Raw genomic sequence first — 26,105 nt, forward strand, 5'->3', positions numbered from 1 at the left:
ACCAAAGAAGCAAAGCTGTGTAACTGAGTTGGGTTTTGTTTTGGATTTTTATTTGATAATGCACATTCTCTATGTATTTTATTTAGTGTTTCCTCATTCACACCTTTCTTTGCTGTCCAGCATGATCTGCATGACTTATAATCTTTGAACCACTTTCGTACCTCATGTTTTTATCCAGCACTCTTATTGTATATGTAACAGTCTGTGAACAATGTTGAATAAAGAGAGAACAGCTGGTGGTGGTGGCGCTGAGCTGGTGTGCTGTGCACTGGTTGGTAATAAATGAAGTGAGCCATCTTTTGTTCATTTAAAATGGTGTTTTGAATTTCGTATGCAGAAAACGTTTTGTTACATTGCAGATTTTAATGTATTTAATAAATGCAACATGCAGATTAAGTGCAGTGTATACTGAGTATTTAAATTAAAAATGTACATTTCATAAATACAGTTTCAAGAGAGACCATCATTTGTGTAAACGATGCAGTGTGTCAAATTGATGTACAAATATATATATTTTAACACATTTTCTGAAATTAAATTGCAGTTTTGTTGAATATTTTGGCTGTAGATGTTGTAACGGTGTAACTAAGTTCAGTAGCACTTTTTCTTAAGCAAACGGAGAACGGTGACTTCAGTCAGCCAGTGCCAATGATGCTGCATTGGGAGTGCTCCTCCTGCCACCCAGCCTCTTCTCCTGGGAAAGCAGCGTGCTGGCCATCCCTGCCCCTCGCTGGCCGTCCCTGCCCCTCGCTGGCCGTCCCTGCCCCTCGCTGGCCGTCCCTGCTGCAGGTACGTGCACGTTGGCCCCGCGGTGGCCCCAGCGCAGCCCATGGCAGCGGTGCTGCCCGGAGCGCTTGCCCTGAGCTCCCTTTGCCTCCAGCCCCCGCCACAGTGACCCGGTGTCCTGTCCTCACGTGTGTCTAACTCTGGTCAGGTTTATTTGTTAGGTGAAACAAAACAAAAGCAACACTGGAAACTCCCATTTTTGGTGTCTTCAGATCTCAAGAAGCATCTGTGTCCTGTGTTCCAGACGCCCAGAGCCTGGCATGTTCCTGGTAAGCACCAGTTCACACCAGAGTTCCGGAAAGCCACGTATGTATGTGTATGTGTGTTAAAGTGCTCACTGGAGTATTGGGTTAAAAGGGTCTTGCTGCAGGTGTGGGTTGGTGCTCTGGCTGCTGCGGGCACTCGTGTTTGCTGCTGTGGGTCCTGTGGTGAAATGAGCTTTGTGTGCAAAGGAGACAACAGGACACGTCGGTAGCTCGTGTCTCCCCGGTGTGAGCAGCGGCTCCGTCCAGCTGTGCGGCGAGGATGTCGGGGTGAAGTCAGCAAAAAGGGACCAACTGGGGGGCTTGTGGGAACAGAGGCCCTGCAGTGGGGAGCTGCTGAGACCTTTCATGGGGGAATGCTGTCAGTACGTCCCTCAGGGGGGAACAGGAGACATTTGATGCGTGGCTGAGCTCTGTGTCCTGATGGGAGACTCAGCTGAGTCCCCCCTTGCGGCCGGGTCCGTGCGCGGTGTTCCCTGCGGCCGGGTCCGTGCGTGGTGTCCCCCCCGCGGCCGGGTCCGTGCGCGTGTCCCCCCCGCGGCCGGGTCCGTGCGTGGTGTCCCCCCCGCGGCCGGGTCCGTGCGCGTGTCCCCCCCTGCGGCCGGGTCCGTGCGTGGTGTCCCCGCGGCCGGGTCCGTGCGCGTCCCCGTGCAGCGCGGTGCCCGCGGGAGCTCCACCTTGCACCTCTTGCGGCTGCTCTTTCTCCAACAGAAGAAAGCATTTACTAAATCTGCTCAAAATGGGGGATAAAACAAAGACTAAACTGATTCTGTTAGAAATCCTTTGTTTGCTTTGCTCGTCTCCTGTCGTTTGGGTTTGGTTTGAGCTTTCTCCTAGCGGCAGCTTGCACCCTGCTCCGGGTGCCGGCCCCGCGCGGCGTGCGGGCACCGTGGAACGGCAGCGAAGGGCTGGGAGGTGCTGCGGGCGAGGGAGGAACAGCAGGGACGGCGCCCTGATCCCGAGTGTTTGATTTCGGGGAGGAGGGGGAAGGCTGTTTGGCGAATGCTGGCGGTGCTGTCGGGCTGTGCTGGCTGCTGTGCTGGCTGCTGTGCTGGCTGGTGTGTGCGGTGTCCGCGTCCTGCTGCTGTGCAGCTTCCCTTTGTTGTCCCCACGTGTGACGGAACTGGCGACGTCAGGGCTGTCCGCACGGCGTGGGGACCGCGGGGCCGGCGCTCGGGGCCGGCACTGCCCCACCGGCGGTGTCCGCTCGGCGTGGGGACCGCGGGGCCGGCGCTCGGGGCCGGCACTGCCCCACCGGCGGTGTCCGCTCGGCGTGGGGACCGCGGGGCCGGCACTCGGGGCCGGCACTGCCCCACCGGCGGTGTCCGCTCGGCGTGGGCCGGGCGGTGGGCGCTGGTTGCTGCCGGTGCGCTGCCGGGGCGGTGACTGTGCCTGGGGGCTCCGCAGAGCCGGTGCTGCCCGTGCTGTTCCACGGTCTGCAGTAATGGCTTTGGACTCGTCCCATAGCTGCAGCCCCACGAACGGCAGCGGCTGGGCTGTGACGTGGGGCTGTCCCTGCGGCCGTGGGCCGGGCACGGGTGGGAGAGGCGGCGATGGCACAGAGCACGCGCTGCTCTTGTGATCCGCCCGCGCGTTTCGCGCTGGGGACGTTGTGCTCCTGTCAGAGGACTCGGAGCTTCCCGTTGCTGCCTGATGAGCACCGGGGTGACAGCCGGTGACTCCCGGCTCTGTGCCGCCGCAGCAGCCGGGCCAGACCGTCTCCCCGGTCCCGGCCGCGGCGCCCGCGGGTCCTGCTGCCGAGGGGCTTGCTGGGCTCGGTCCCGGGCAGCCCTGGGCTTTGTCCCCAGCTCCGGCCCCCGCGGCAGCAGGTATTCCACGGGCTGCGCGGTGCGGCTGGGCCGCGGGGCCGGGGCTGCGGAACCGCCGCGGCAGTGCGGGCTGCCCGGCGGTGCGGGCTGCGCGGCCGTACGGGCTGCTCAGCCGTGCGGGCTGCTCGGCGGTGCAGGCTGCTCAGCCGTGCGGGCTGCTCGGCGGTGCGGGCTGCTCGGCGGTGCGGGCTGCTCGGCCGTGCGGGCTGCCCGGCGGTGCGGGCTGCTCGGCGGTGCCGGCCGCGGGGCGGCGCAGCGAGCACGGAGCGGGCGGGCCCGCGGCCTCAGGCCGGATCCCGGGGCGGCTCCCCGCAGAGCCCGACCCGCCGGGGCGGCTCCTCCCGCCTCAGCCCGGCCCTACGGAGCCGCTGCCCCAGGTCCGGTCCGTTCCGTGTCCAGCCCGAGCTCCCGCCGCGGGGCCCCGTTCCCGCACCCCCTCACCCGGCCCCGCCACCGCGGGCTCCTCCCGCTCCTCTCTTAAGCCGCAGTCACACCCGGCTGGACGCGCTGAGCACGGAGAGCGCTGGTCACAGGAGACCGTGAGTCACAGGACACCGTGTGCGAGTTTCATGTGCGCAGTGAAGTCACTTGTCCTGCCTAATGTGAAGTTGCTGCAAAATAAAGACCCACTGCCCGGGAGGAATAACCGGGGGCATCCCCGTCCCTCAGCAGTCACCTCCCCGTCCCTCAGCGGTCACATCCCCGTCCGTCAGCGGTCACCTCGCCGTCCCTCAGCGGTCACCTCCCCGTCCCTCAGCGGTCACCTCGCACGCATCCCATGCTCACACGAGCCTGAGCCCCGGGCTGCCGGAAGCTGCCGCGTTACACACCGGCAAAGCGAAAGGTCGGTGGCTGCGGTACAGCCTCCAGAACCCAGACCAGAGCCGTGGGAGCAGCCGCTGCGCCCGCATGGGACAGGCTGGTCCTGGGGGACACGGAGCTGCGTCCACTCACCCCCAGCCCGGACCAACACGGGGGCTCCGGCCACAAAGCAACTCTTCTCAGGAAAAGGGAGTTAAGCTGCATGCAGGACAAAGTGCCCTAAGGCACCATTTTTCTAACTCCAAAACAAACACAACTCGCATTTGAAAAGAGCTTTATTTAAAATGAGAGATCACACACGCTTCCCCCATCACCACTTACAAAATAAGTTTGTCCAAGCACAGGAACGTCTGTCAGCTCGCGCGGCTCGGGGCTGGGCCCGGTGCTTTAATGCGAAATATGACAACTCATACAAAAGATCAGCTCCTTCACAGCTAACAGGCATGTAACTAACCTCTACAGAAACCTCTTCCTATCACTTGTAACATAACCAGATTTTAAATTTGTCTTCTGCTAAGAAACCTGAAAAAAAAAGAAGGACTCTTCCTGTAGCAGCTGCGCGCACAGGTCAGCGTCAGACCGCCTGGGTCCCGGCACAGCCAGCGGCCAACGCCAGGCCGGGCCACTGGCCAGGAGACATGGCCATCATCAGCAGTTTCCGCTGTGATCTCGTTACGGATGCGAGGAGGGGGGTATTTTCTTTGTTTCTTCAGTAATCACTAAGGAGGAGCTGTGGCCATCCATAGGGAAGCAGTTAAGAACTGGATCCATCACTAGATGAAACTGAGTTGAAAGCAGGATTTACCTTAAATAGGATTAAATACATATCGCAAGACATACCACACGCTGCAGATGCTGCACGGAGAAGCAGAACTGTGGGCAGGAGGGCAGGGTCCCACGCAGCACCGTCGCACTGTCACTGTCACCGCTCGGCGTGCGTTGTGCGGGCGCGCTCAGCGGGCGGTCACGGCGCTCGGCGCTCCGAGGCTCCTGCGTCAGGTCGTGTCGCAAACAGCGGCTGCTCGGTCCTGCCGGTTCCTAATTGAGTAACACCCACTAACTCTATACAAACAAGCACTTTGTATTAGGACAAGAGGCATAGGATGAAGGTTTCCTTCGCAGTAAGCGTTGGAGCGCTAACGCACTGCTGCATGCTGCAGTGAGACTACGCGTACAGAGAGGACGACGCGCTTGGGTAAGCTACAGCCCAACCGCTTCGCTATGAACATGCTCCGCGCTCCAGCGACTGTAACAGCCCCGGATTCTGACTTAAATAAAACCATTTCCAGCTATACAGAGGCTCAAACAGATCCCAAAAGCGGCGTTTACAACAGATGCCGGTTCCTAAGTATCTACATGGCGTACAGCGTGGCGGGTCCGCACGCTGCGCTGAATAAGTGGGTCCAGGACCGCAGGTCAACAACAGACTTTTATTGCTTTGTACATGTGGTGCTGGTCAAGGCACTGTGGCACGGGCTAGAAAACTCGGAATGACTCGTGAAGGGACCTGGAATGCGCGCCGGCCGGTGCCGGGCGCGGCTCCGCGGCTCCGCGGCTGCTGCTGCGCGGAACCGGGGCTGGCGGCGCCGCGGGGCCGGGACAGTCCGTGGCTGCGGGGCCGGGGCGGCCGCTCCCCACGCCGCGCCGCTCACATGCCCATGCGGATGCTCTGGATGATCTGGAAGATGGCTGCAAGAGAGCGGAGCGCGCGATGGCCGAGCCGCGCCGCGGGACGCGGGGTCCGCGGCGACCGCACGGGGCGTCCCGGGGGTGTCCGGGGGGTGTCCCGGGGGGTGTCCCGGGGGGTGTCCCGGGGGGTGTCCTCGGGCGCGCGCCGCCGCGGGGCCCAGCGCAGCCGCCCGCGCCGCCCCGCCCGCTTACCTGATCCGCAAACCACGAAGATGAAGAGCGCCAGCAGCCATGGCCCGACCGACGCCTTCTCCTCCGGGGCCGTCCTCTGCGGGCACAGCACCGCCGTCACGCCGGCCCGGCCCCCGCCCCGGCCCGCCCCGCCCCGGCCCCCCGCGCACCGAGGTCTTGGCGACGTTCCCGCGCTGGGTGATGTTCTTGCTGTGCTTCTCGTTGGCCATGCGGATGCGCTGCTTGGCCACCATGGTGCGGCCGGGCCCGCGGCTGCTGCGGCTCCGCTGCCAGCGTCAGCACCGCGCGGCGCCGCCCGCCGGAAACACGCGCCGCCGCGGGGCGGGGCCGCCGCCCGCCGCCAACCCGCGCGGCCGCCGGCGGGGCTTCCGGAGCGGCGCGCGCCGCGCCGGGCGGAAGCGGCCGCCCCGCGTCACGTGCCCGCGTCCCCGCCCCGCCCGCCCCCGCGGCGCGCGACGTGGACGTCTCTGGGGCGGCCGCGCCGCCGCTCAACCGGAAGCGGAAGCCGAAGCCTCCGCGCCAAGATGGCGCCGCCCGCGCCGCTGCTGGCAGGTGCGCGGGGCCCGGGCGGCGTGGGCGGGACCGGCACCGGGAACCGGCACCGGCGGGGCTGCGGCTGCGGGTGGCGCCGGGCCGGGCTGAGGCCGCACGGTGCCCTCCAGCGCCCTCCGCCGCTCTCCTCCCCGGACGCGCCGCCGCGGCGAGGCCGGGCCGGTCCCGGTGCCCGCTGCTCGGGCCGCGCAGCGCTCTGCCGGCCGCGCCGCTGCCCCGCGGTCGCGCTCAGCCCCTGCCCGGGCCGGGCCAACCGGGGCCGCCGCGGCAGCCGCCCGGTCCGCTTGGTCTGCTGTTCTGTCGGGAAAATCCGGGAAACAGCGTTTAAACATCACAGAAACGGTTTCACTGCGAGGCTGCCGGGGGGGCTGCGCGGCCCCCGGCCCCGGGGTCGTGTGTGTCCCCCGGCCCGTCCCCGGGGTCCTGTCCCCCCCATCCCCCCGGCCCCGGGGTCGTGTGTGTCCCCCCCCATCCCCCCGTCCCCGGGGTCCTGTCCCCCCCGCCCCCCCCGGTGCCCCCCTCGGCGCCGCCCCCGCCCCGCGTGCTCCTCCCGGTGCTGCCCCGCGTGTCTCATCTCAATTTACATTCTTCATTTTCTTTACAACCTTCTCACTTATTGTGAAATGTGGGGGGGAGGTGCCCGCAGGCCTCGAGGTTCACAGAACAGGTGAAGCTTTTGCTCTGGGCAGTTTTCTGACCGTGCTTGTTGATTCCTGCAGTGAGAGGATCCGAAGGGCTCTACATGGTGAACGGGCCGCCCAGTTTCGCGGAGAGCACCGCCTTTCGGAGGTACTGCTGTTAACGCCAAATTTGGCCTTTTACCCCAGAGTAGGAGTTTTCTGAAAAGCAAAGGTGGACTCAGAACTGAAAAACGTACAAGTGATTTTTTTCTTAGTGTCAGTGATCAGAAAACGGATGTTTTTGGGGGTTTTGCGGGTGCCTGGCACCATTGCCCAGGTGGGAATCGCTGAGCAGGTGCAGAGCGGGGTGCACAGCGTGCTGCTGTGGGGCGCAGCGGGAAAACACGTGTGTGGCTTCTTATTTCTGTTAAAAATACCTTAAGGTATGCAGCATGTCTGAGTACTAATGTGCACTTCTTGTTTCCTTAGAGACTCTGGAAAAAACTGCAAAGCTGTTGCTTTTAGCAAGGACGGTTCCCTCTTTGCCTGGTGCAACGGAGAAAAGTTGGTACTTTTTACGATATGAGTAGTTTAGTTTGTATTAGATAAACTGGGTCAGTTATGCCCCATTTACTCCGTCTGTGTAAAGGCTGTCACTGTTCATGACAGTGTTTGCATACATGCTTTAAGTGCAGTTTATTGTTGCATTATTTGCAGGAGTGGCTTGTTTCCTGAATACTTACTGTTTTTCTCATGTATATAACGCATCTCTTCCCGTGGAACCTGGATGCGCTTGGGTTTGGTTTTTGTTTTCTCATAGTTCCCAGTGTGAAAGTGCCTGCTTTTCTGGGACTCATCTGTTCGCAGGGTTTGCAGAAAATGAAGGGTCTGTGCACCTCATGCACAAACATCACGGAGTTTCTTTCCTAAATAGCAGGCGCATGGTGGCGTTCACTAGAGATGGCCCTTTACGGGCGGGCATCACGGATGGCGCTGCGACCAGGCGATAAAGCCGCCTCTGAAATGTCGCTGTTCTTACTAACAGGTTGAAAACCCCACTGAAGTGTGTACTGATACCATTTAGCCATTTATTTTAAAGTAGGCAGCTTAGACATAGGATTCATTAATTTCACTGTTGTTTCTGGTTCTCCAAAATGTCTGGACTCTTCATTTTTCTTCAAAAACTTCATTTTTGTCGATTGGAAATGTCCATTTCTGGAAAATGTTTGTGGGGAAAAATGTTTTTCAGACAGTGGGGTTGTATATCCAGATGCCCAAGTCTAAATGAGACTATTCCAGTGGCAGATCTTTCCAGTCCTGCCCCGGGTCTTTGCACCTTCACTGGGGGGAGCAGTTTGGGAGATGCTGGGACGCGTGGGACGTGACCCCTGGTGCCCGTGGGTCCCACGTGGGGCGCAGAGCTGCGCTGGGCCTGTCCGTGCAGCTGGCTGAGCTTGGCTTGTTGTCCAGCTCCCAGCATCAAGAGCCCAACTCTTAATTGTCACATACTGATAGATAAAAGACCTTTAAAACTACGTGGACAAAATGCATGTTTTATTTTGGTTGGAATCTTTCTATCGGCTGTTCCTCAGCTCCAGCACTGTGGAGGCGTGGATGGACTCTGCAGATAGACTGTACTTGTTTCTGCTTCAGAGTTCATATGCTGCAGATAAAAATACGGGATATGCTTTGAGCATGTGCATAGTTTCTGTTGTGCTCGGGTGTCTGGTTTTAAAGTGAGTCATTGCAAACATTTAGTAAAAGCAAGAGGGGAGAAAAAAACTCTCCTGATTTTGTTACACTGGCCAAATTTGGAACAGTTCTAGAAGAGTCAAATACACGAAAAGCTACCTTGGCTATTAGGTAACTACTGTAAGCATGTTTGATTGAAATGGCATCTCTTGGTTCCAGAGTAAACGTCGTTAATGTCACCAGTGCTGAGCTGCTGCGTTCCTTTGATCTCCCAAAGACAGTTTGCCTTGAGTTCTCGCCAAAGAACACGGTCCTGGCCACATGGCAGCCCTACGCAAGTGAGTGCGCTACCGGCTGGAGACCTGCACGGGGTAACTCGCGTCTGAATTGGATTTGCAGGCTTCCCATCGCCCGACTCGGCACTGCGGCCTCTGTCAGCTGCGTGAGCAGTGCAGCAAATTCACGGGGCAGTTGGGTGTGCAGCGAGGAGGGAGGGATGGATCTTCTGAAGGCGTCTGCTGTCGACCCCTCTCACAAACACGAGATCAGAGAGCACGAACTAGCAGATACTCTACTGAGTGAATCACGTGTTTCTAAAACCGGCCAACTGATGTTAGTGCAGACAGCGTGTTTGGATAATGTGCTGTTCGAGCAGTTTATGTTCATGGATGGACAAGGAAAGCTGTGGGCTGTCTGAGTGGCTGTGTCCACACTGGCATGGCCACGCGGAGCATTCCCCATCAGCAGAGGCAGTTTGCTGTGCTCTGCGGGTCCGGCGTTCCTAGTGGGACAGCGGAGACGTGTGTCTGAAGCCGCGGGTGGAAACGCTTGCTCAGACAGACAGGGCTGGCACGAGCTGCGCGAGTGGGACGGTCTGGTACAGGGCAGCTGGGACACGAGCTGCGCGAGTGGGACGGTCTGGTACAGGGCGGGTGGGACACGAGCTGTGTGAGTGGGACGGTCTGGGACACGAGCTGTGTGAGTGGGACGGTCTGGTACAGGGCAGGTGGGACACGAGCTGTGTGAGTGGAACGGTCTGGGACACGAGCTGTGTGAGTGGGACGGTCTGGGACACGAGCTGTGTGAGTGGGACGGTCTGGGACAGGGCGGCTGGGACACGGCAGCACGAGTTACAGGACCGACGGGGCTGTTGGAGAGCTGGTGGTGCTGGGCAGGCTGTGGGTCCGGAGCTCAAACCCAGCAGAACCGTTCTGCACGGACTGCAGACAGCACTGTGACTGCAGCTTGGGAGACAAAATGCATCGCGTTCTTATGAGAGCAAAATGTGGGAGCACAGAACACAGCTACGACGCTTGCCAAGCTTTGGATTTTGATTAAAAAACACATTTAAAAGCTGTCCTCCTCTCTGTGGTCCTTGTAATGGGCGCAGAAACCAAACACATCAAATGTTAGTTCTTTCTATAGGCTGAAAGGCTCCTGTGAATAGCTAAAGTGATCTGCAGTGTGGGGGTTAGTCCCCAGGGGGTGAAATGCAGCTGGTTAGAAGTTTACACCTGCTTGGTTGCTTGTGGGACGCTGAGATGGACCCTCATGGTGGTGAAGCAGATTTATCCCCACTGTAACCCGTGTTTCTTTTGCAGCTGCTAAAGATGGCACCGCGGGGGTGCCCAACCTGCAGCTTCATGATGTGAAAACTGGAAAATGTCTGAAATCTTTCATCCAGAAAAAGATGCAGAACTGGTAAATAAGTTTTCCAGATGCTCATTGTTTGCAGAGAAATGTTTCCAAAGTCTGATCCAGTAAATAGAGCTTGTAGTGTGGTGTTGGCTTGCAGAATGCTGCCTGCTACCGGCTGTGTAGTGTCTGTGCTTGGAGGTGTCTTTGTACGTAGTTACATTGGTTCATTTCTTAGCATAAATCAGCATTCTGCACCACAGAGAAACCTGGTTGTGTATTTTTTACTGTGCAGGTGTCGTGTGTCCATTTGAAACGTGTCGTGTTTGCATTTCAAAATGTAGGAAGAAAACTCCTGGGCTGCTGGAGACGAGCAGCGTTCAGTGTTTGTTTCATTCCTGCTGACACAGGTGTCCTTGCTGGGCAGATGACGAGAGCGTTTGCGCCAGGAACGTGAACAACGAAGTGCACTTCTTCGAAAACAACAACTTCAGTACGCGAGTATTTCTATGGGATGCTTCCATTTGAGCATCTGCTTTTGGGTGGTTTTTTTTTCACTTTCATTTTTTTTCCTCATTTCTTTTTTGCTTCCTTTTTTATTTGAAATATTGCCTGAATTCTATTTGCATTTGGAATTCAGAATTGTTATGTTTTAATTAAGTATGTTTTCGCTTTCTTCTTTGTCCTTTCAGTGACTTATCTAGTATGAAATGTACCTAATTTTCAGTTAAAGAGGCCTGATTTTATATTATTTCTCGTGTAATGAGATCCAGAAAACGGTCAATAGAGAACGCGATCTGTGATTGCTTCTTTGGGTTGCGTGTATTCTGTCAATGAGCTGTTAAAAACGCCTCATTAGAAGATTTATATTGATGGCAAAAATGAAGTTGTGAAGCTGGAGCATTTTCCTTCAAGGAAACTTATTACTAGTGGTAGAATAATCAGAGTCAACAGAGGTCGGAAAGGGGAAGAAAAAAGCAGGAAGATGAAAATGGATTAGAACAGAAATGCAAAGGAATAGAAGAGAGCGGCCGGAGGGAGCGGGTGTGCGGGTGGGTTTGGCGGCGGGCGCGTGCCGGAGCACCGTGCCGTGACGCCCCGGCTGCCTCGCTGGTGGAGCCCACGGGGACTGCGTGCTGGGTTTCAGACCCAGCACAGTTCAGGTTGGGTTTGTACATAAAGACGTGGGATGAGATGGGAAGGTAATGGTTGTTTGTCCACTGAAAGCAGCCCTTGGTGATGGTGTATGCTGTTAATTGTCCGTGATCCAGACCCATGAAGAGGCTCAGTTAAATAATCCGGGCGAGCATGGTTTGTCGTTGACCTCATCGCATCTCTGACTTTTTCTCTTTTTTCAGATACTATTGCAAACAAACTGCATTTGCAAAAGGTTAATGATTTTGTGTTATCTCCAGGAGCGCAGCCGACGAAGGTACTTCTGATGCTGCTTCCAATTTTTTCCTTGGTTTTCTTAAAAAATGGGTGTACTTTGAGTACACTGCGCTAGTATTGAATAGAGCCTGCGCTCCCAGAGCGTCGCCTGCAGCCAGGCCCCGTGCTGTGTTGCAGGTTGCCGTGTATGTTCCGGGCAGCAAAGGGGCGCCGTCCTTCGTCAGGCTGTACCAGTACCCCAACTTTGGCGGCCCCCAATCTGCACTGGCCAACAAGAGTTTCTTCAAAGCGGACAAGGTGACAATGCTCTGGAACAAGAAAGGTACAACAGCTGCGTATTTCAGCTTGTACATTCCACCCTGGGGGGATTTAAGGGCTTTGTTTGCTGTGGGGGGGCTTGCGGTTAATTTGCAGGCGCAGATCCGTCCTGCCGATATCATTAGTGCCACGGCAGCGTGAACGCTGCACCTCTGAACTCCCTAACGCTCAGAACTTCCCTGCGGTGACTTGTGGTTTTTTGTATTGTAACTGAGAGTGTTCTATGTGTCGGTAAATTTTGCAGTTGAATAGCAAATTCAAACTGAATTTTGCGTTCTGTGATGATAATGCATTTAGACTGTAAACATAAAATTGTACCAGAGCATAAACTGTTCTTAACCTGTAGAATTGTACTGTATGTGCACAGACATATCACAGTGGGGACGACTCGCTCCGTCCTCGGTGGCCTTCACTGCTTGTTAGCAATTACCTGTTTCAGAATAGTTTTGTAAAAGCCATTTTACTTCAGCCTGCGTTGAGTGGAATGCAGAGAAGGTATTAAACACCTGTAGAAACCACACGTGGGCACAGAGTTTTGGATAAAATAAATGCACATGCATCTGTACATCTGTTCCTTTAGCCACTGCTGTGCTGGTGATAGCGAGTACGGACGTTGATAAAACAGGCGCCTCGTACTACGGGGAGCAGACTCTGCACTACATCGCCACCAACGGAGAGAGCGCCGTCGTACAATTGCGTGAGTAGCTCTCGGGTGGTTTTTCCTTGTCTTGTAGCTCTCGATAGTGGGAATTGCTGTTCCAGCTTTTGGTTCATGTACAAGGGTTTTGTTTGGTAGTGTAATGAAGTAATCTTTAAAAAAATGATGAGGTGCTCTTAGCAAATAATCCTTCACCAGAATTTTTTTTTTAATCTGGAGTAAGGTGTGAGGGGTTTTCACAGAACCCCAGAGTGTCAGGGGTTGAAGGGCCCTGGAAAGCTCATCCAGTGCAATCCCCCCATGGAGCAGGAACACCCAGATGAGGTTACACAGGAAGGTGTCCAGGCGGGTTGGAATGTCTGCACAGAAGGAGACTCCACAACGCCCCTGGGCAGCCTGGGCCAGGCTCTGGCACCCTCACCATGAATAAGTTGCTTCTCAGATTTAAGTTGAACCTCCTGTGTTCCAGTTTGCACCCATTGCCCCTTGTCCTGTCCCTGGTTGTCACCAGCAGAGCCTGGCTCCATCCTCCTGACACTCCCCCTTTCCATCTTGATCCCCAGGAATGAGTCCCCCCTCAGCGTCCTCTTGTCCAGCTCCAGAGCCCCAGCTCCCTCAGCCTTTCCTCACACGGGAGATGCTCCACTCCCTTCAGCATGTTGGTGGCTGCGCTGGACTCTCTGCAGCAGTTCCCTGTCCTGCTGGAACTGAGGGGCCACAACTGGACACAAGATTCCAGGTGTGGTCTCCCCAGGGCAGAGCAGAGGGGCAGGAGAACCTCTCTGACCTACTGACCACCCCCTTCTAACCCACCCCAGGTCCCATTGGCTTCCTGGCCACAAGGGCCCAGTGCTGGCTCATGGTCACCCCGCTGTCCCCAGGACCCCCAGGTCCCTTTCCCCTACGTGCTCTCTAATAGATCATTCCCCATACTGTGTGGGACCACAGTCCAAAGATAATTTAGATCAGTATTTCACTGAGCTATGTCATATTTCTTAGATTAAAACAAAAGAGGATCTAGTATCCAGCTGGTATAAAACTCCTGTTTTTGCAGGTTTCCAGTGGGACAGTTTGAGAAGGTCCTGAGAGATCATACTTGAATAACGAGGAAAAATAATACAGGATTGTTTTTACATGAAAAAAATATGCTTACTGTTAAAGTGCTGATGCTGACCCTACAGAGGTAATTCAGAACGGCTGCAGTTATTGTTGTTAACTACACTTACCAGGAGATGAAATGCTGTTTCTACCTCTGTTGTTAGCAGAATTCATTTTCACTGTCAATAATCAGATTGCAGCATTTTAGCAAAGCGTGAAGTTAAGAATATCTATTATTTTTGCTCGCACTGGAAAGATACAGTCTCCTAACAACAGCTGCATATTTTCCTTTTCCTTTAGCAAAAAATGGCCCTATTTATGATGTTGTGTGGAACCCCAATTCTGTCGAGTTCTGTGCTGTGTATGGTTTTATGCCTGCCAAAGCGACCGTTTTTAATCTGAAATGTGACCCTGTGTTTGATTTTGGAACCGGTCCTCGCAACGCTGCCTACTACAGCCCCCAGGGCCACGTCCTGGTGCTGGCGGGATTCGGGAACCTCAGGGGGCAGATGGAAGTGTGGGACGTCAAAAGCTACAAACTCATTTCCAAGCCGGTGGCCTCGGACTCCACGTACTTCGCGTGGTGCCCCGACGGGGAGCACATCGTGACGGCCACGTGCGCGCCGCGGCTGCGTGTCAGCAACGGCTACAAAGTGTGGCACTACACGGGCCCCGTGCTGCACAGCCACGCGGTGCCGCCCGGCGAGGAGCTGTGGCACGTGTGCTGGCAGCCCTGCCCCGACGGCGCCTTCCCGGCGCAGGCCGTGAAACACCAGGCGGTGCCCGGCGAGCTGCCCAGCGCCGAGCCCCGGCCCGCCCAGGCATACAGACCCCCGGCCCTGAGGAACAGACCCGCCGCCAGCTCCAAGCTTGTGAGTACGCGGCTCAGCGCGCTCCGCTGCTCTGTCTCGCACCTTCGCCTGCCTTGGCCTCAAATACGCGTGTGGTTAACGAGAGACGTTACAAGAGTGGGCAGGCTGACAGTAACACAGCGGGTGCTTGAGAGGTTTTCTGGATAATTCTCTTTGGCACTTCACTTGCCGTGGGCAAGAATGTGTGCTAGAAAACCGAAATGTCTTGGGTCCACATACTCTCCTTTTGCAAAGCCGTTTGCAAACTTTAAAACCACTCTCTACAGCATGCACTGGAAGGATAAACTGCAGCCTGGGTTTGTAGTGACACTGGGTACTCCAGTTCACTGGAAGCCTCTGATTTGGGTGACCCAACTGACCAGTCTAACCCAGCGAGACAGGGTTCACTGTCCTCCCAGTGCTGCCCTTTTTTAGGGGAGTTTGCTGGCCAGAAGCTGGTCACACTGCTAGCAAGCCAGCTGCCGTTTCAACAGGTTTCAGTGTGGGGGCCTGTTTGTCTGATCAGTTTCCTTTCTGCAAGTTTTCAAAGTGGGCCGAGTAGCAAGTAATCACATTTAACAATTGCACCCTTGATGTGTGAGTCTTGGGGAGCTCTGAGGCTTGTGCTTTTGAAGGAAAGGCAGCTGGTGAGGAGTCTGTTAATCGTCCTAATGTCTGATTTGGCAAATGAGCAACAAGCTGAAGTAGTAGAGAAAAGATGCATAAATAAAATCGTTCTGGTTACTTATATGGGCAAGAAATCTTGTCACGTGCATTAAATCAATCCATTAAACCGATCCACCTCCTCAATTAGCCGTTATCTTAAAAAAAAGAAGACTAAACAGTGCCCCCTTTCAGCCCTGCTAAATGTCCCCCCACCTCCCGAGAAATCCCACCTCATCTCCCCTCCCAGCAACCCACTTTTCCCTTCTTGTCACTGGGAGTTTGAGTCAGAAAGCAAAACACCAAGTTTCAGTCATTTTGTACTGTTTCATTCCTCTTTGATTTTCCCCAAGACAGAAAACATTACGATGTTGTTATTTTATCAGAAATCGTTAAACCTTCAGGACATGCAGGGTAGTTCCATCCAAACTTGCGAGTGGATGAGTTTGAAATGCTTTTCACACTGTCTTCTGCTACTCCAGAGAGAAAGGGCATGTCCTTCCTTTTCTTTATTCCCATCATGAGTGTGGTTTCCTGACTGTTACCTTTGCATACCCTGCAGCATGAGGACGAGCCCCCGCAGAACATGAAGCAGCTGGGAAGCAGCGATAAGCCACTCTCCAAAACGGCTCTCAAGAATCAAAGGAAACACGAAGCGAAGAAAGCTGCCAAGCAGGTACTGCAGAAGTGTTTCTGTCAAGGATAACGTTCCTGAGTTTTCACAAGTGCCCCGATGGGTCTCGGAGCCGTGGCTGTTGGGTGCGCCAAGAGCCCTCCACATGTTTTGCATGTGCCGAGTCTTGGGGAGGTACAGACGACAGCAGGTACAGGTGGATGACTTGACAGCAGCACCTGTGGTGAGCTGCCGTGGGTGCTGTCTGACCGCCGCGCTCACATCAGTCACTGCCCACCCCCTGTCCCGGTCTCACGGTTTGTCCAGCGCTGGGGGGTGAGAGCGGACTCGCTCTGCTCTGTCTGCTCAGCAGGGCCGGGCTGAGCCGCCTTATCAGGGCAGAGCAGAGAGAGCCTGTCCTGGGTCACCTCTGGCTGGTCTTTGGCTGGGTGCATAAACACCAGCCGTCCAACTTCTCCAAACTTCCGAAGCAATCATTTCTTTCCATAAGATTTTTTGAATTTTACACTGGTTTTGGGTCCTGTCTTTTATTTCAGAGACAATGACCCACCAGTCTGTTAATGCAATACTTGTGTTTGTCATGTCACCCTTGCTAACGTTTCCCTATGCCACATATGGCTGGTGGCTTGAGAAAGTAGGAGTTAAACAGCATGCAGATAACCCTTTTTTCATGGAGAACACGTACACAGGTAATACAATTAATCAAAGCAAATTACTTACAAATGCTGGAGAACACCAGCAAACTAGAGAAAGAAGAAACATATAAATGGATCCCTTGAAATGATTGAAGACACTTTGCAGCTCCTTTGTAATCCAGGGTGTTTTCTAGATAACGTGTGTATTTTGTTTATTTGCAGGAGGCCAGAGCCGATGCGAACCAGGAGACGGCGCAGTCGGTGCCGCAGAGCGCGCCGCGGAGCGCCGCGCCGCCCGTCACCTCGGGAGATCCTGAGGTCGACAAGAAGATCAAGAATTTAAAAAAGGTGAGGGCTTTTTTCTCCTGTGCACAGCAGATTTCCCAGAGGGCTGGCCTGTAAGATCCAGCCTGATGCTACGGTGACTTGAGCTGTGTAGGATAACACTTAACAGAAGGTGATTTCCTGGGGCTGTAAAGGAGCATCCTGTGCTTTTCCATCCCGTAAAGCAGTAGAGGCTGCTTGCCGGGACTGAAGGTCTGTCGGGCTAGGGCTGTTTCTTCTGTTCTCAAATATTTTTCTGTTAGTGTAGTTTGTTTGTTTGTTTACAGAAACTAAAGGCAATTGAGCAGCTGAAGGAACAAGCAGCTGCTGGCAAACAGCTGGAGAAAAATCAGGTACTGTTCGGATGGAAGCAGTTTACTCAGGTGTCGTTTTTACGGTGAGGTCCAGCTGTGACACCGTGTGCTTCTTTTGTTCTAGTTGGAGAAGATTCAGAAAGAAACTGCTCTTCTTCAGGAGCTGGAGGACCTGGAGCTGGGACTTTAGAACTTCATGGAAATCTAGTGCAGTGTTAACACAAAGGTCCTGGAGGATAATAATTTGTACTAACTTGAACACAATAAAATGAGGATGCGAAACTCCACAGACGTGCTGCACACTTGCATCTTAAAAAGCTTTCCTAAAGATTTTGCACATGTGAAGCTGGCAGCAAGTACCGAGTGTCACATCGGCCGGTTCTGCGGCTGTTCCAATGCGAGGGGGTGTGTGCGCGCGCGTGTGTGTGCGCGTGTGCGTGTGTGTGTGCGTGTGCATCCCAAAGGATGCTGGAAAAGCCACAGCAGCCGCCTCTCGGTTTATCTTTTCCTTGTTTGGGTGTGAGCAGGGAAGGCGATGAGTTTTGGCCCTTTGATAGCTTTATTATATTTAAAAAGATGTGGTCCTTATGCAGTAATGGGATGCAGATAAAAATAAAGAGCGTTTAATAACAGCAGCGCTTTTGTTGTTCGTCACAAGGGCGCCTGTTGGGCCACGTGCTCCCCGTGGGCAGCAGGGGCTGCTGCGGGTACGCGGGGCTACCGTTGCCGCAGCTGCGGTGCCCGGCCGGGGCTCTTCGCTGTGCGGTGGCTTTTTTGGCTCTTTTTTGTACTTTTTGCAGCGCCGCGTTTTGCCTCAACCCGCGTGCGTTTAACGGGGAGGGGCCGGGGCGCGCGCGGGGGCGGGGCCTGGCTGCGTCACGTGTCGGCGGCGTCACGTGTCGGCGGCGCCTGCGCGGTGTGGGCGTTGCTGGCGCGACCTTGCGGGCGAGATGCGGGCGCTGCGGCTGCTGCTGCTGCTGGCGCTGGCGGCCGCGGGCGGCGGCTCGGCCGAGCTGGGCGGGCAGCCGGCCAAGAGGCTGCGCATGGCCTACGCCACCGGGCCGCTGCTCAAGTTCCAGATCTGGTGAGGCCGCTCGGCAAGATGGCGGCGCCGGCCGGGCCTGCGCCTCCCCCTCCCTGCCCGTCCTCCCCTCAGCGCGGCGGCCGCGCCGGGCCAGGCCGGGCCGGGCCGGGCTGGGCTTCGCTCGCTGCTCCGGCCGCCCCTGCTGCCGGCAGCGGCGCGGCCGCCCGGGCCCGGCTGGGGCGTGGGGCGCGCGGGGGCCGGCCCGGCTGCGGTGGCGGCGGGATGGGGATGGGGATCGGGAGCAGCGGCCGCGGCCCGCGGGCCTGGCCCCGGGGTCCCTTCGCGCCGCGGCCCGGCCGGGCCGGCGGGCAGCGCTGCAGAAAAGGCCTCGGAAAATGGCGGCCCGCGGTAAAGCGGCTCTTTCGGGCCCTTTTAACGTGCGATGTGGCGGTTTGCTTACCGGGGGTTGCGTTTGGGAGGAGCTCATCTTAACGCAAAGACTAAGGAAGGTGTTCGGCGTTTGTAACGGCCGCGTTGGTAGCAGCCGGGAGCCCTGAGCCGAGCTGAGAGCACCGTTGGTGGTTCCGCTGCTCAGAGCGAACCTGAACGGGAGGAGGAAGCGCTGGAGGAGCTGGAGCACGTGTGGCCTCCAGCACCTGTCACTGAAGGCGGCAGAGCCGCAGCCCCTGCGCTGGGGACGGACCCACCACAGCCCCTGCCCTGGGGCCGGACCCACCGCGGCCCCTGCCCTGGGGCCGGACCCACCGCGGCCCCTGCCCTGGGGCCGGACCCACCGCGGCCCCTGCCCTGGGGACGGACCCACCGCGGCCCCTGCCCTGGGGACGGACCCACCACCGCCCCAGGGGGAGCGCTGGCTGCGGTTCCTGGAGCAGAGTGCGGCCTGGGTGGCGTCAGCCAGGCTGTGGAGCACTGCAGAAGGCGCTCAGTAGAAAGTACTCTTTTTGATTTCTCTTGCGGCAAGCTGGCGCCAGGTAGTCTTTATTTCAGCTATTACAGAGGCAACTGGTAGAAATGTGAGCCAAAGTACGGCTCTGTAATGTTTAACTTTTCTGTAGTTAATCTGGTTGTCCTTATACAGAAGTCATCAAGAGCGATGTTACCTGTGGGCAGTCCCAGAAGGGGTTAAATTTAATTAGTAAGGAGTTAAAATCTGTGTTGTCTGAAACATTTTTCTTTGGGACACAGAGCAAGGTGATACTTACGCTGACCCTGTAACTTAAGAGTTGTTTTAGTGGGGAAATAAGTGATTCCTGCTCAGTGGACTTTACCCAAGCGTTGTGTCTGTGCTGGTACATGGAGACAGACGGGTGTAGAAACAAGCGCCCAGCCTGCTGGCAGGATTTCTGGTGTGTGACTTAGCTGCAAGTCAGGTGTCTTCTTTGGCGTGAATAAGTTTAGTTTTGTTCTAAACCGAAGGGGCTAGGAGCACCGGCAGTGCCGGTGCTGGCAGTTCAGCAGCGGCTTTGCCATGCAGCGCTGCGGTTTCACTGACAATCCCTCTCTGCATTTAGTGTCTCCTGAGGCTACAGGCGGGTGTTTGAGGAGTACATGCGGGTTATCAGCCAGCGGTACCCAGACATCCGAATCGAAGGGGAGAACTACCTTCCTCAACCTATATATAGGTAAGCAAATGGCCAGCAGCACTAATTGTCTTTTTTCCAATCTGTAGGCTGAGTGAGCACCTGCGTTTACACTGATGTGATGTTGACAATGAGAACGTCAGGGGTTTTTGCCGTTATGGTTGCTTACAGGCTGGGTTATCTTCTCCCTTCCAGACAGCCATACAAATATTGCTATCTGAATATCTGCGTGATGAGGCCTGTTGGGTTCCAATCTAAAGTAAAGTATATAATTCTTTTTTCACAGCGAGTTTTTTCAGCTTCATGATGTATCTAGACATCAATTCACAGTTGTTGCTCAGGCTTATGCACTTAGTGACAGATCCCTGTGATAGGTTAGTGTTGCAGAGGGGGAAGAGTTTGTGTTGACAGGTAAGTCGGGCAGAGCTGACGCGGCAGCGGGACTGTGGGGGGCAGAACTGCTGAGGGGCGGGCAGAGAAATGTGACACAAGATAAAACAAAAATAGCGTCATTCCTGTTACTTAAACCACTGTGTACCTGCTGGAGAGCGATGCCATAGTTACTGTGCTGGCTTCTGAACCACTTCTTGACCTAATTGCTGTAATAATTACAATGGTAAGGACGCTACAAAATTGCATACTTCAGTACTAAATTGCTCTCTGGCTATAGATTTAATTCTTAGAAAAAACCTGTGGGTTTTCTGCATCTGCTTGGAAGATGCTTTACAAGGAAGTGTGTGTCAATTGAATGTGTCTATAACATGGAACAACTTATTTAAAAATCTGAATGTATTATTCAGGTTAGACACATGTAAGTTGAAGTCGAATTTCAGTTTGAGGTCTGGTTGGGAGCAGAACTGTGTGGTCATGGTGCACAAGGATGGTATTGTCTGAGGATGCGCGTTTGTGAATGTGTGTTGGGTGTTTGGTTGGTTTGTTGTTGGTTCGAGTTTTTGTTTTACAGCAGGATCAACTTACTTGAAAAGCTTTGTATTTCCTCTGAAACGCTTAACGGTACACTATCAAAATTCTTCTAATTGCAGCTCTATAGTGGTGAAGCCGTAACTGACCCTCCTAAGTCACTTCTGTGTGTTGTCTTTCGACAGGCACATAGCGTCCTTCCTGTCTGTCTTCAAACTAGTATTAATAGGCTTAATAATCGTTGGCAAGGATCCCTTTGCTTTCTTCGGCATGCAAGCTCCGAGCATCTGGCAGTGGGGCCAAGAAAATAAGGTGAGCAGCATACTTTCTGCTTTTCCTTTGACAAAGCAGTTCTAGAATGACTTGAGGAGAGTGCACTGGGAGGACTGCACAGCTCTCACTGACTTACCTGTCATACGCTGCATCCTTAACAGAACCTTTAGGCCTCTATAACTAAATATACTTGAGAATTTTACGGTAGCATAACTGTTCTTAATAGTAGTGCTTCATGTTTTCGACAGACCCAGCTTTGGTTCTCAGCATCTGTTTCCAAGCTGCCGATGCTGCAGCGGGACAGCAGAGGTTAATGTTACCGACAAGGATGAGAAAAGATCTTTTTTTCATTTTTTAGAGCCCAAGAGTGGAGTTTCAAGCTGGTATCATTAGTGTTAAGATTTTATCTTCCCTTTTCCGTTGTCTCGTAGCTGTTCTGCGGTCGTTGCTCTCATCAGACTTTTAGTGGGTTAGGCATGCAATTAGGTGGTGGTTAGAAAAATCAAGTTGAAATTTTGTGGGCGTTTCTGCAGAACATACTTGGGCACGACAGACTGTGTCTCGTGGATAAATACCCCTGTGAGTCAGTACTGATGATGCTACCAGATTAATGCTGTTGTACTCTGGTTTATGGTAACATTTTTCCAGCTTCATTCCCAGTGCAGTGGGTCTGTGTGGCCAGTCTGGATGTACAGCAGCTGTAGCGTCGCCTGTTTAATTAAACTGGCCAAATCCACCAGTGGGCTGGGCTGGCTGTGCTACGCTCGTGGTGTTGCAGACAACCGTCTGCATCCCATGCCCAGTTCCTCGGTCCAGCAGTAACCCGCGTGAATGTGCCCTCGTGCACGAGAAGGGAATGACAGCGGTGCTGGCGGTGGAGGGTCGTGCTGTGTTGCTGAACGTTGCATCATTTCATCCCGAGGCACCAGTGCACAGAAGAATCCCCGTGGTTAGTCTGAGTAGATGCTGGAGGGCTGGCGGTCCCTGTGCGCTGCGGTTCGCCGTGCTGCGCTGTCGGTGTCGGGCCTGCGTGGCGCTGATCCGCAGCGTCGCTCCGCAGTGATGGGCGAGCTGCAGGAGCAGCTGTTCTGCTCCCGTGCGGCAGCCTCGTGCGGTGCGAGGGCGCGCGGCCTGCGGGGGGCAGGCGGCTGCAGCGCGGTTCCAGAGCTGCGCTGGCACCGGGCTGGCGAAGGCAACGCGCACAGGCTTTCTAAAAAGAGGAGGAAAGGGAGATGGCTGTGCCATCCGAAGATCACTTGGTGAATTGCTGAGGGGAATTTAAAGTTGCCTGTAAATGTTGGGTGCTTATTAGGCGTGAATAAAAAGGGCTGTGTCTGGCATGGCTGAAGTATCTGGGCTTCTCTCTGTTCTCTCCTAGGTTTATGCTTGTATGATGGTCTTCTTCCTGAGCAACATGATTGAGAACCAGTGTATGTCCACGGGTGCATTTGAAATCACTTTGAATGGTGAGCTGCGCACTTTCTGTTGCAGGGAATCGCGTTGTGTCGCATGTGCACGCGAGTTCGGGAGAGCTGGTGTGTCGGGACAGTGGGGGACAATGGTATGAAACGTGGTGTGCGGTAACTGGCATCCCTTTTGAAACCTCAGATGTTACACATCACAGCGAATGTTGAAAATCATAGGAGTCTTATAAGGCAGTTTACACAGAAGTCAGTTGCTATATTTTCAAATAGCTATATAAAAGCTTACTAAAAGAATGCCTGGTCACTTGAAGTAATTGTGTTGTGCTCTTTCTTTGCACGTGATGTGCGTTAAGTAAGAAGTGATCCAGTAGGGAAGCATGCTCTCCAGTTAATTAGATGCTTTCTCTATCCTGTTTTGTAACGTGGTTTAGCCTTGGAATCCTTTTGGATCCATTGCTATTCCTGGATTTTTGGTTCGCAATACTGATGGTTCAGATTAAGAGTCTGTAGACCTTCTGTCTTCAAATCATTTTATGGTTTTAAAGGTGATATAAGCTTGGAGTGCAGAGTTTTTTGAGCTCTAGGTACACGTGTGCAGTCTAGCTCTGTGCTTTGTAATCTCAGTTTCTGGTTGTGCAGGATGTGTGTCAGTGGAGTAGTTTCTAAGTCACGTCGTCCAGCACAGAACTGTTTAGGAACTGACTGTGTGGCACCAGAGCAGCGGAGCTCGGTGTGTGTGGCGCCCAGTCTCAGCAGAACCGGCAGCAGAGCCTGCGCGGGGATGGACAGTCACGCCTGCGCCTCTGCCGGTGCCCCGTTTGCCTCTGGGACAATGTGGTTCCAGTCCGGCACTTGTTTTGTGGAGGCGACAGCAATTGTATTTTTCAGCAGTGAGAGGTGTTTCTAGGAGTAAACGTTTGTCAACATCAGAAAGGAATGTTGTGTGTTCTTGGAGTGTTGATGGAGTGTGCTGCCTTTCCTGTTCCCAGAGCGGGAAGTAATGGTTGCAGCTGCTCTGAGCAGAACCTTCCAGGCCAGGTCTTGGTAAGCAGGACTTGGGGGGCAGCCTTAGATGTTAGGCAGGGTGAGATGAAGACTAATGAGACCCACAAGATTCAAAGATGTAACCGTGGTTTAAAAACTCTGTGTGCTATTGCGCCACTCGCTAAGCTGTTTTTAGACAATTCTGTCCATGGATATTTTGAACCTCCAAATCCTTATGATGTACTTTAAGTGGAAGTGTTAGACTCTTTGTTCTAGCTGGACTGGGTTTTAGTGTAGCCAGAGGCATGAAGCTTTGTCGATGCAGGTATTTTCTTCAATGGAAAGTAGTTGCAACTTGCATAACTTCCTAGATCTTTTAAATTTGATGTTTGGAAAGCCCTGTGTGTTTTCTGACCTTGTCAATGTGATGGTGCTTTTCTCCCCTCCGTGTGTTTGTGGCAGATGTTCCGGTGTGGTCTAAGCTAGAGTCCGGCCACCTTCCTTCCATGCAGCAGCTTGTGCAAATTCTCGATAACGAAATGAAGCTCAACGTGCACATGGAGTCAATGCCCCATCATCGGTCATAGCCCCATCCGGCAGCGCTGAAACTTCCTGTAAGTCTCCCCGGCACCAGCTGTGTGTTGGCTCGGAGGTCGTAGACCGAACTTTGTGATTGTATATTTGTTCACTTAAAAGTGTGTTACTGGAGAACAAGCACTAGTGACTTCAAGTGGACTGATGTGTATGATTGACAGGTGCTGTTTTGGTGGGAGGGTTGTGCTTGGGGTTGATTCTGCCCGTGCCAGAATTAGTGACAGTGCCCTGGCTGTGCGGTGTGACTCCCGGCAGACCGGGCTCTGATCCGGGGTCATCGTCCGCAGCATGCGCGGTGCCTGCACCCCGGTGGGGGCCGTGCCGCGGTGGGGGCCGTGCCGCGGTGGGGGCCGTGCCGCGGTGCGGGCCGTGCCGCGGTGCGGGCTGTGGGGGCCATGCCGCTGTGGGGGCCGTGCCGCCGCGGCTCTGACGCTCGTGTCTCGTTGCAGGCATTAAGCGGTGGTTCCGGGCAGCGCGGCTCGACCCATGAAGGCCTGCACTGAAGACAGCGCGCTGTTGGTGCAGACTGGATGCCGCTCTCGCAGCCGCGTCGTGCCTCCCGACACAAACTCAATGCAGGACTCTTTCAGTGCTGGCTGTTCCAGATACTGCACATTCATGGAGTGCAATAATACTGTATAGTTTTTTTAAGATTTCATTCGACCAGGTCATAGCTCGACAATGCAGGCATTACTAATTGTAACTTATTTTATATTCATGTTTCACACAATGGCAGATTGAGTTGATATCTGATTTTTCCTTGGGAAAAAAGTTTGTTTAATCTGTTCTATTTTATATGAATTTATGTTCTTTTTGTAGTTTAAAATGGAGTTATAGGAGTGTCTGATATTGTCCTAAACTGTTGAGTAATTGACAGCTGTCTATCTAATATCGCTAATGTGGTTAAAGCAGGTTTGTATATTTTTCAAAATATATGGCAGAGTTGAACAGTGCATTATATACTAAATTATATAAACAAAACTATATGCAGAGTAGTTACATCATTTTGTGACTGCAGTAAGAACTAAGACGAGCTGCTCTCTAAATTGTCTTGGCCAGCTCGAGAGGTTTTTCCGTGACCATTGGGAAGGGATGAAAAGCTGGGCCTTGGACTGTCCTACACAGAAACGAGGAGGTTAATTTAAATAAAGAGTTGTCATGACGGCGTGAAGTACCTTGTTTGAGTCACTGATGGATATTCTTAAAACTGCAATTGAAGAAATGCATAAAATCCTACTTTGCAAAGTCGCCGGTGTTGTGTTTGTGTTGTGTGAGCCCGACAAGCTCCGTGTCCCGCAGGAGCACCCAGAGCTGTGGCACGTGCCCCTGGTTCAGGTGCAGCTGTGCTGGGGAGCCCAGCGGGTCCAGGCCGTGTGCTCTGCGGGGCCGGGGACTGTCCCCAGCGCCGGGGCGCTGCTCGCGGCCCCGGGTCCCTCTGTCCCTTGGAGCGAGAGTTAACGGGTGCGTTGGAGCTGGGTGCACGAGAACCTTCGCTCGTGCGCCAGCGGCTTTTCCCGCTGCAGGGACAGAGCTGTGCGGCGTTTGGCCGTGTCTGCGGTTGCTCTGGGCTGTGGGGTGCGTGGAGCAGGCTGGGTTTTAATGAGCTGGACCAAGCGATCACCGGTCATGGAGCAGTTCCAAGTGGAAAAATGGAACAATAAAATAGAAATAAAGAGCCTTGGTGCTCATTAAAGGCAGCAATACCTGCCGGCCTGGCTATAAACCGGTTGCCAAACACCAGCTCATGAGTCAGTATCTGTGGTGCTTTAACCAGAACTTGTTCTGCTCTGAAGCCGGTGCTTGCTAAGCTCGGGCTGCAGCCCAACTGGGCGGGTTTGGCCGGGAGGCCTCGGGCAGTGCCGGGTTGGGCTCGTGTGCCGCTTCCCGCTCGGCTCTGGGCGCCAGAGCAGCCGGGGCTGCCTGTGGGGTCAGTGCTCCCAGGGCCTTTCTCCTTGTTTAATGTCTCTCTTTTGTGGAGAGGGGTGTGAGGGCATCGCCGGGGCAGCGGAGCACAGACACCCACGTGTTGTCCTGGTGTACAATCGCAGCTTTTTGGTCTCCCCTCCTGCACAACTTTATAGTACGTTTATCCAGAGCCTAATTTGCTGTATATTGGGTTTGATGTTTTTGCCTTTGTTTACTGTGCAGCTCCCTACTGGTGTTGCAGTTGTGGCTGTGCAGACTAGAAGCTCATTTGGGATGTATTTGCTGACCCGTGGCCCAGGAAACCAGATAAAAGGTGGGATGGATGGTAAAGAACCCTCTGAGCATTGCCCCACTCTGCTGGTGTCCCCGATGTCCCCAGCGTTGCCCCGCT

General features: G+C 54.4%; 3 protein-coding genes across 5 annotated transcripts; 2 read left to right on the forward strand and 1 right to left on the reverse strand.

The window, feature by feature from the left end:
- Positions 1–3,957: 3,957 nt before the first annotated feature.
- Positions 3,958–5,928, reverse strand: SERP1 (stress associated endoplasmic reticulum protein 1). Its single transcript, XM_080350070.1, has 3 exons — positions 5,731–5,928; positions 5,582–5,657; positions 3,958–5,389 (listed from the first exon to the last, which is right to left on the reverse strand). The coding sequence occupies exons 1-3, from the start codon at positions 5,812–5,814 to the stop codon at positions 5,349–5,351; spliced, it is 201 nt and encodes a 66-aa protein (XP_080206196.1). The 5' UTR covers positions 5,815–5,928; the 3' UTR covers positions 3,958–5,348.
- Positions 5,929–5,956: 28 nt separating this feature from the next.
- Positions 5,957–17,739, forward strand: EIF2A (eukaryotic translation initiation factor 2A). 2 transcript variants are annotated; one of them, XM_080350068.1, is made up of 14 exons: positions 5,957–6,133; positions 6,853–6,922; positions 7,243–7,317; positions 8,665–8,783; positions 10,047–10,146; positions 10,491–10,573; positions 11,439–11,512; positions 11,650–11,794; positions 12,371–12,487; positions 13,847–14,418; positions 15,623–15,736; positions 16,552–16,677; positions 16,941–17,006; positions 17,092–17,739. In XM_080350068.1, exons 1-14 carry the CDS (start codon positions 6,106–6,108, stop codon positions 17,155–17,157), a joined length of 1,755 nt encoding a protein of 584 aa, XP_080206194.1. In that variant the 5' UTR covers positions 5,957–6,105; the 3' UTR covers positions 17,158–17,739. The 2 variants fall into 2 exon arrangements, with proteins under 2 accessions (XP_080206194.1, XP_080206195.1); XM_080350069.1 differs by lacking the exons at positions 5,957–6,133; positions 6,853–6,922; positions 7,243–7,317; positions 8,665–8,783 and adding an exon at positions 8,879–8,887.
- A 137-nt stretch (positions 17,740–17,876) lies between these two features.
- On the forward strand, positions 17,877–24,959 carry SELENOT (selenoprotein T). Of its 2 annotated transcripts, none has more exons than XR_013922515.1 (6): positions 17,877–18,051; positions 19,524–19,634; positions 20,699–20,825; positions 22,165–22,347; positions 23,657–23,808; positions 24,238–24,959. XR_013922515.1 is itself a non-coding variant. In XM_080349730.1 (6 exons), exons 1-5 carry the CDS (start codon positions 17,918–17,920, stop codon positions 23,779–23,781), a joined length of 585 nt encoding a protein of 194 aa, XP_080205856.1. In that variant the 5' UTR covers positions 17,877–17,917; the 3' UTR covers positions 23,782–23,808; positions 24,238–24,959. The 2 variants fall into 2 exon arrangements, 1 of the variants encoding a protein (XP_080205856.1); XM_080349730.1 differs by having other exon boundaries at positions 22,165–22,252.
- Positions 24,960–26,105: the final 1,146 nt, after the last annotated feature.

Source organism: Nesoenas mayeri (assembly GCF_963082525.1).
Source record: "Nesoenas mayeri genome assembly, chromosome: 9".
NCBI lineage: Eukaryota > Metazoa > Chordata > Aves > Columbiformes > Columbidae > Nesoenas > Nesoenas mayeri.

What these genes read in the sequence shown, in the direction of transcription:
- SERP1 (XM_080350070.1), bottom strand. Translation starts at nt 5,814, where the DNA reads ATGGTGGCCAAGCAGCGCATCCGCATGGCCAACGAGAAGCACAGCAAG. An exon ending in GGAACGTCGCCAAGACCTCG is followed by an intron (nt 5,658 to 5,730) that starts GTGCGCGGGGGG and finishes CTGTGCCCGCAG; the next exon opens with AGGACGGCCCCGGAGGAGAA. An exon ending in CTTCGTGGTTTGCGGATCAG is followed by an intron (nt 5,390 to 5,581) that starts GTAAGCGGGCGG and finishes GCTCTCTTGCAG; the next exon opens with CCATCTTCCAGATCATCCAG.
- EIF2A (XM_080350068.1), top strand. Translation starts at nt 6,106, where the DNA reads ATGGCGCCGCCCGCGCCGCTGCTGGCAG. An exon ending in GCCCGCGCCGCTGCTGGCAG is followed by an intron (nt 6,134 to 6,852) that starts GTGCGCGGGGCC and finishes TGATTCCTGCAG; the next exon opens with TGAGAGGATCCGAAGGGCTC. An exon ending in CTTCGAAAACAACAACTTCA is followed by an intron (nt 10,574 to 11,438) that starts GTACGCGAGTAT and finishes CTCTTTTTTCAG; the next exon opens with ATACTATTGCAAACAAACTG.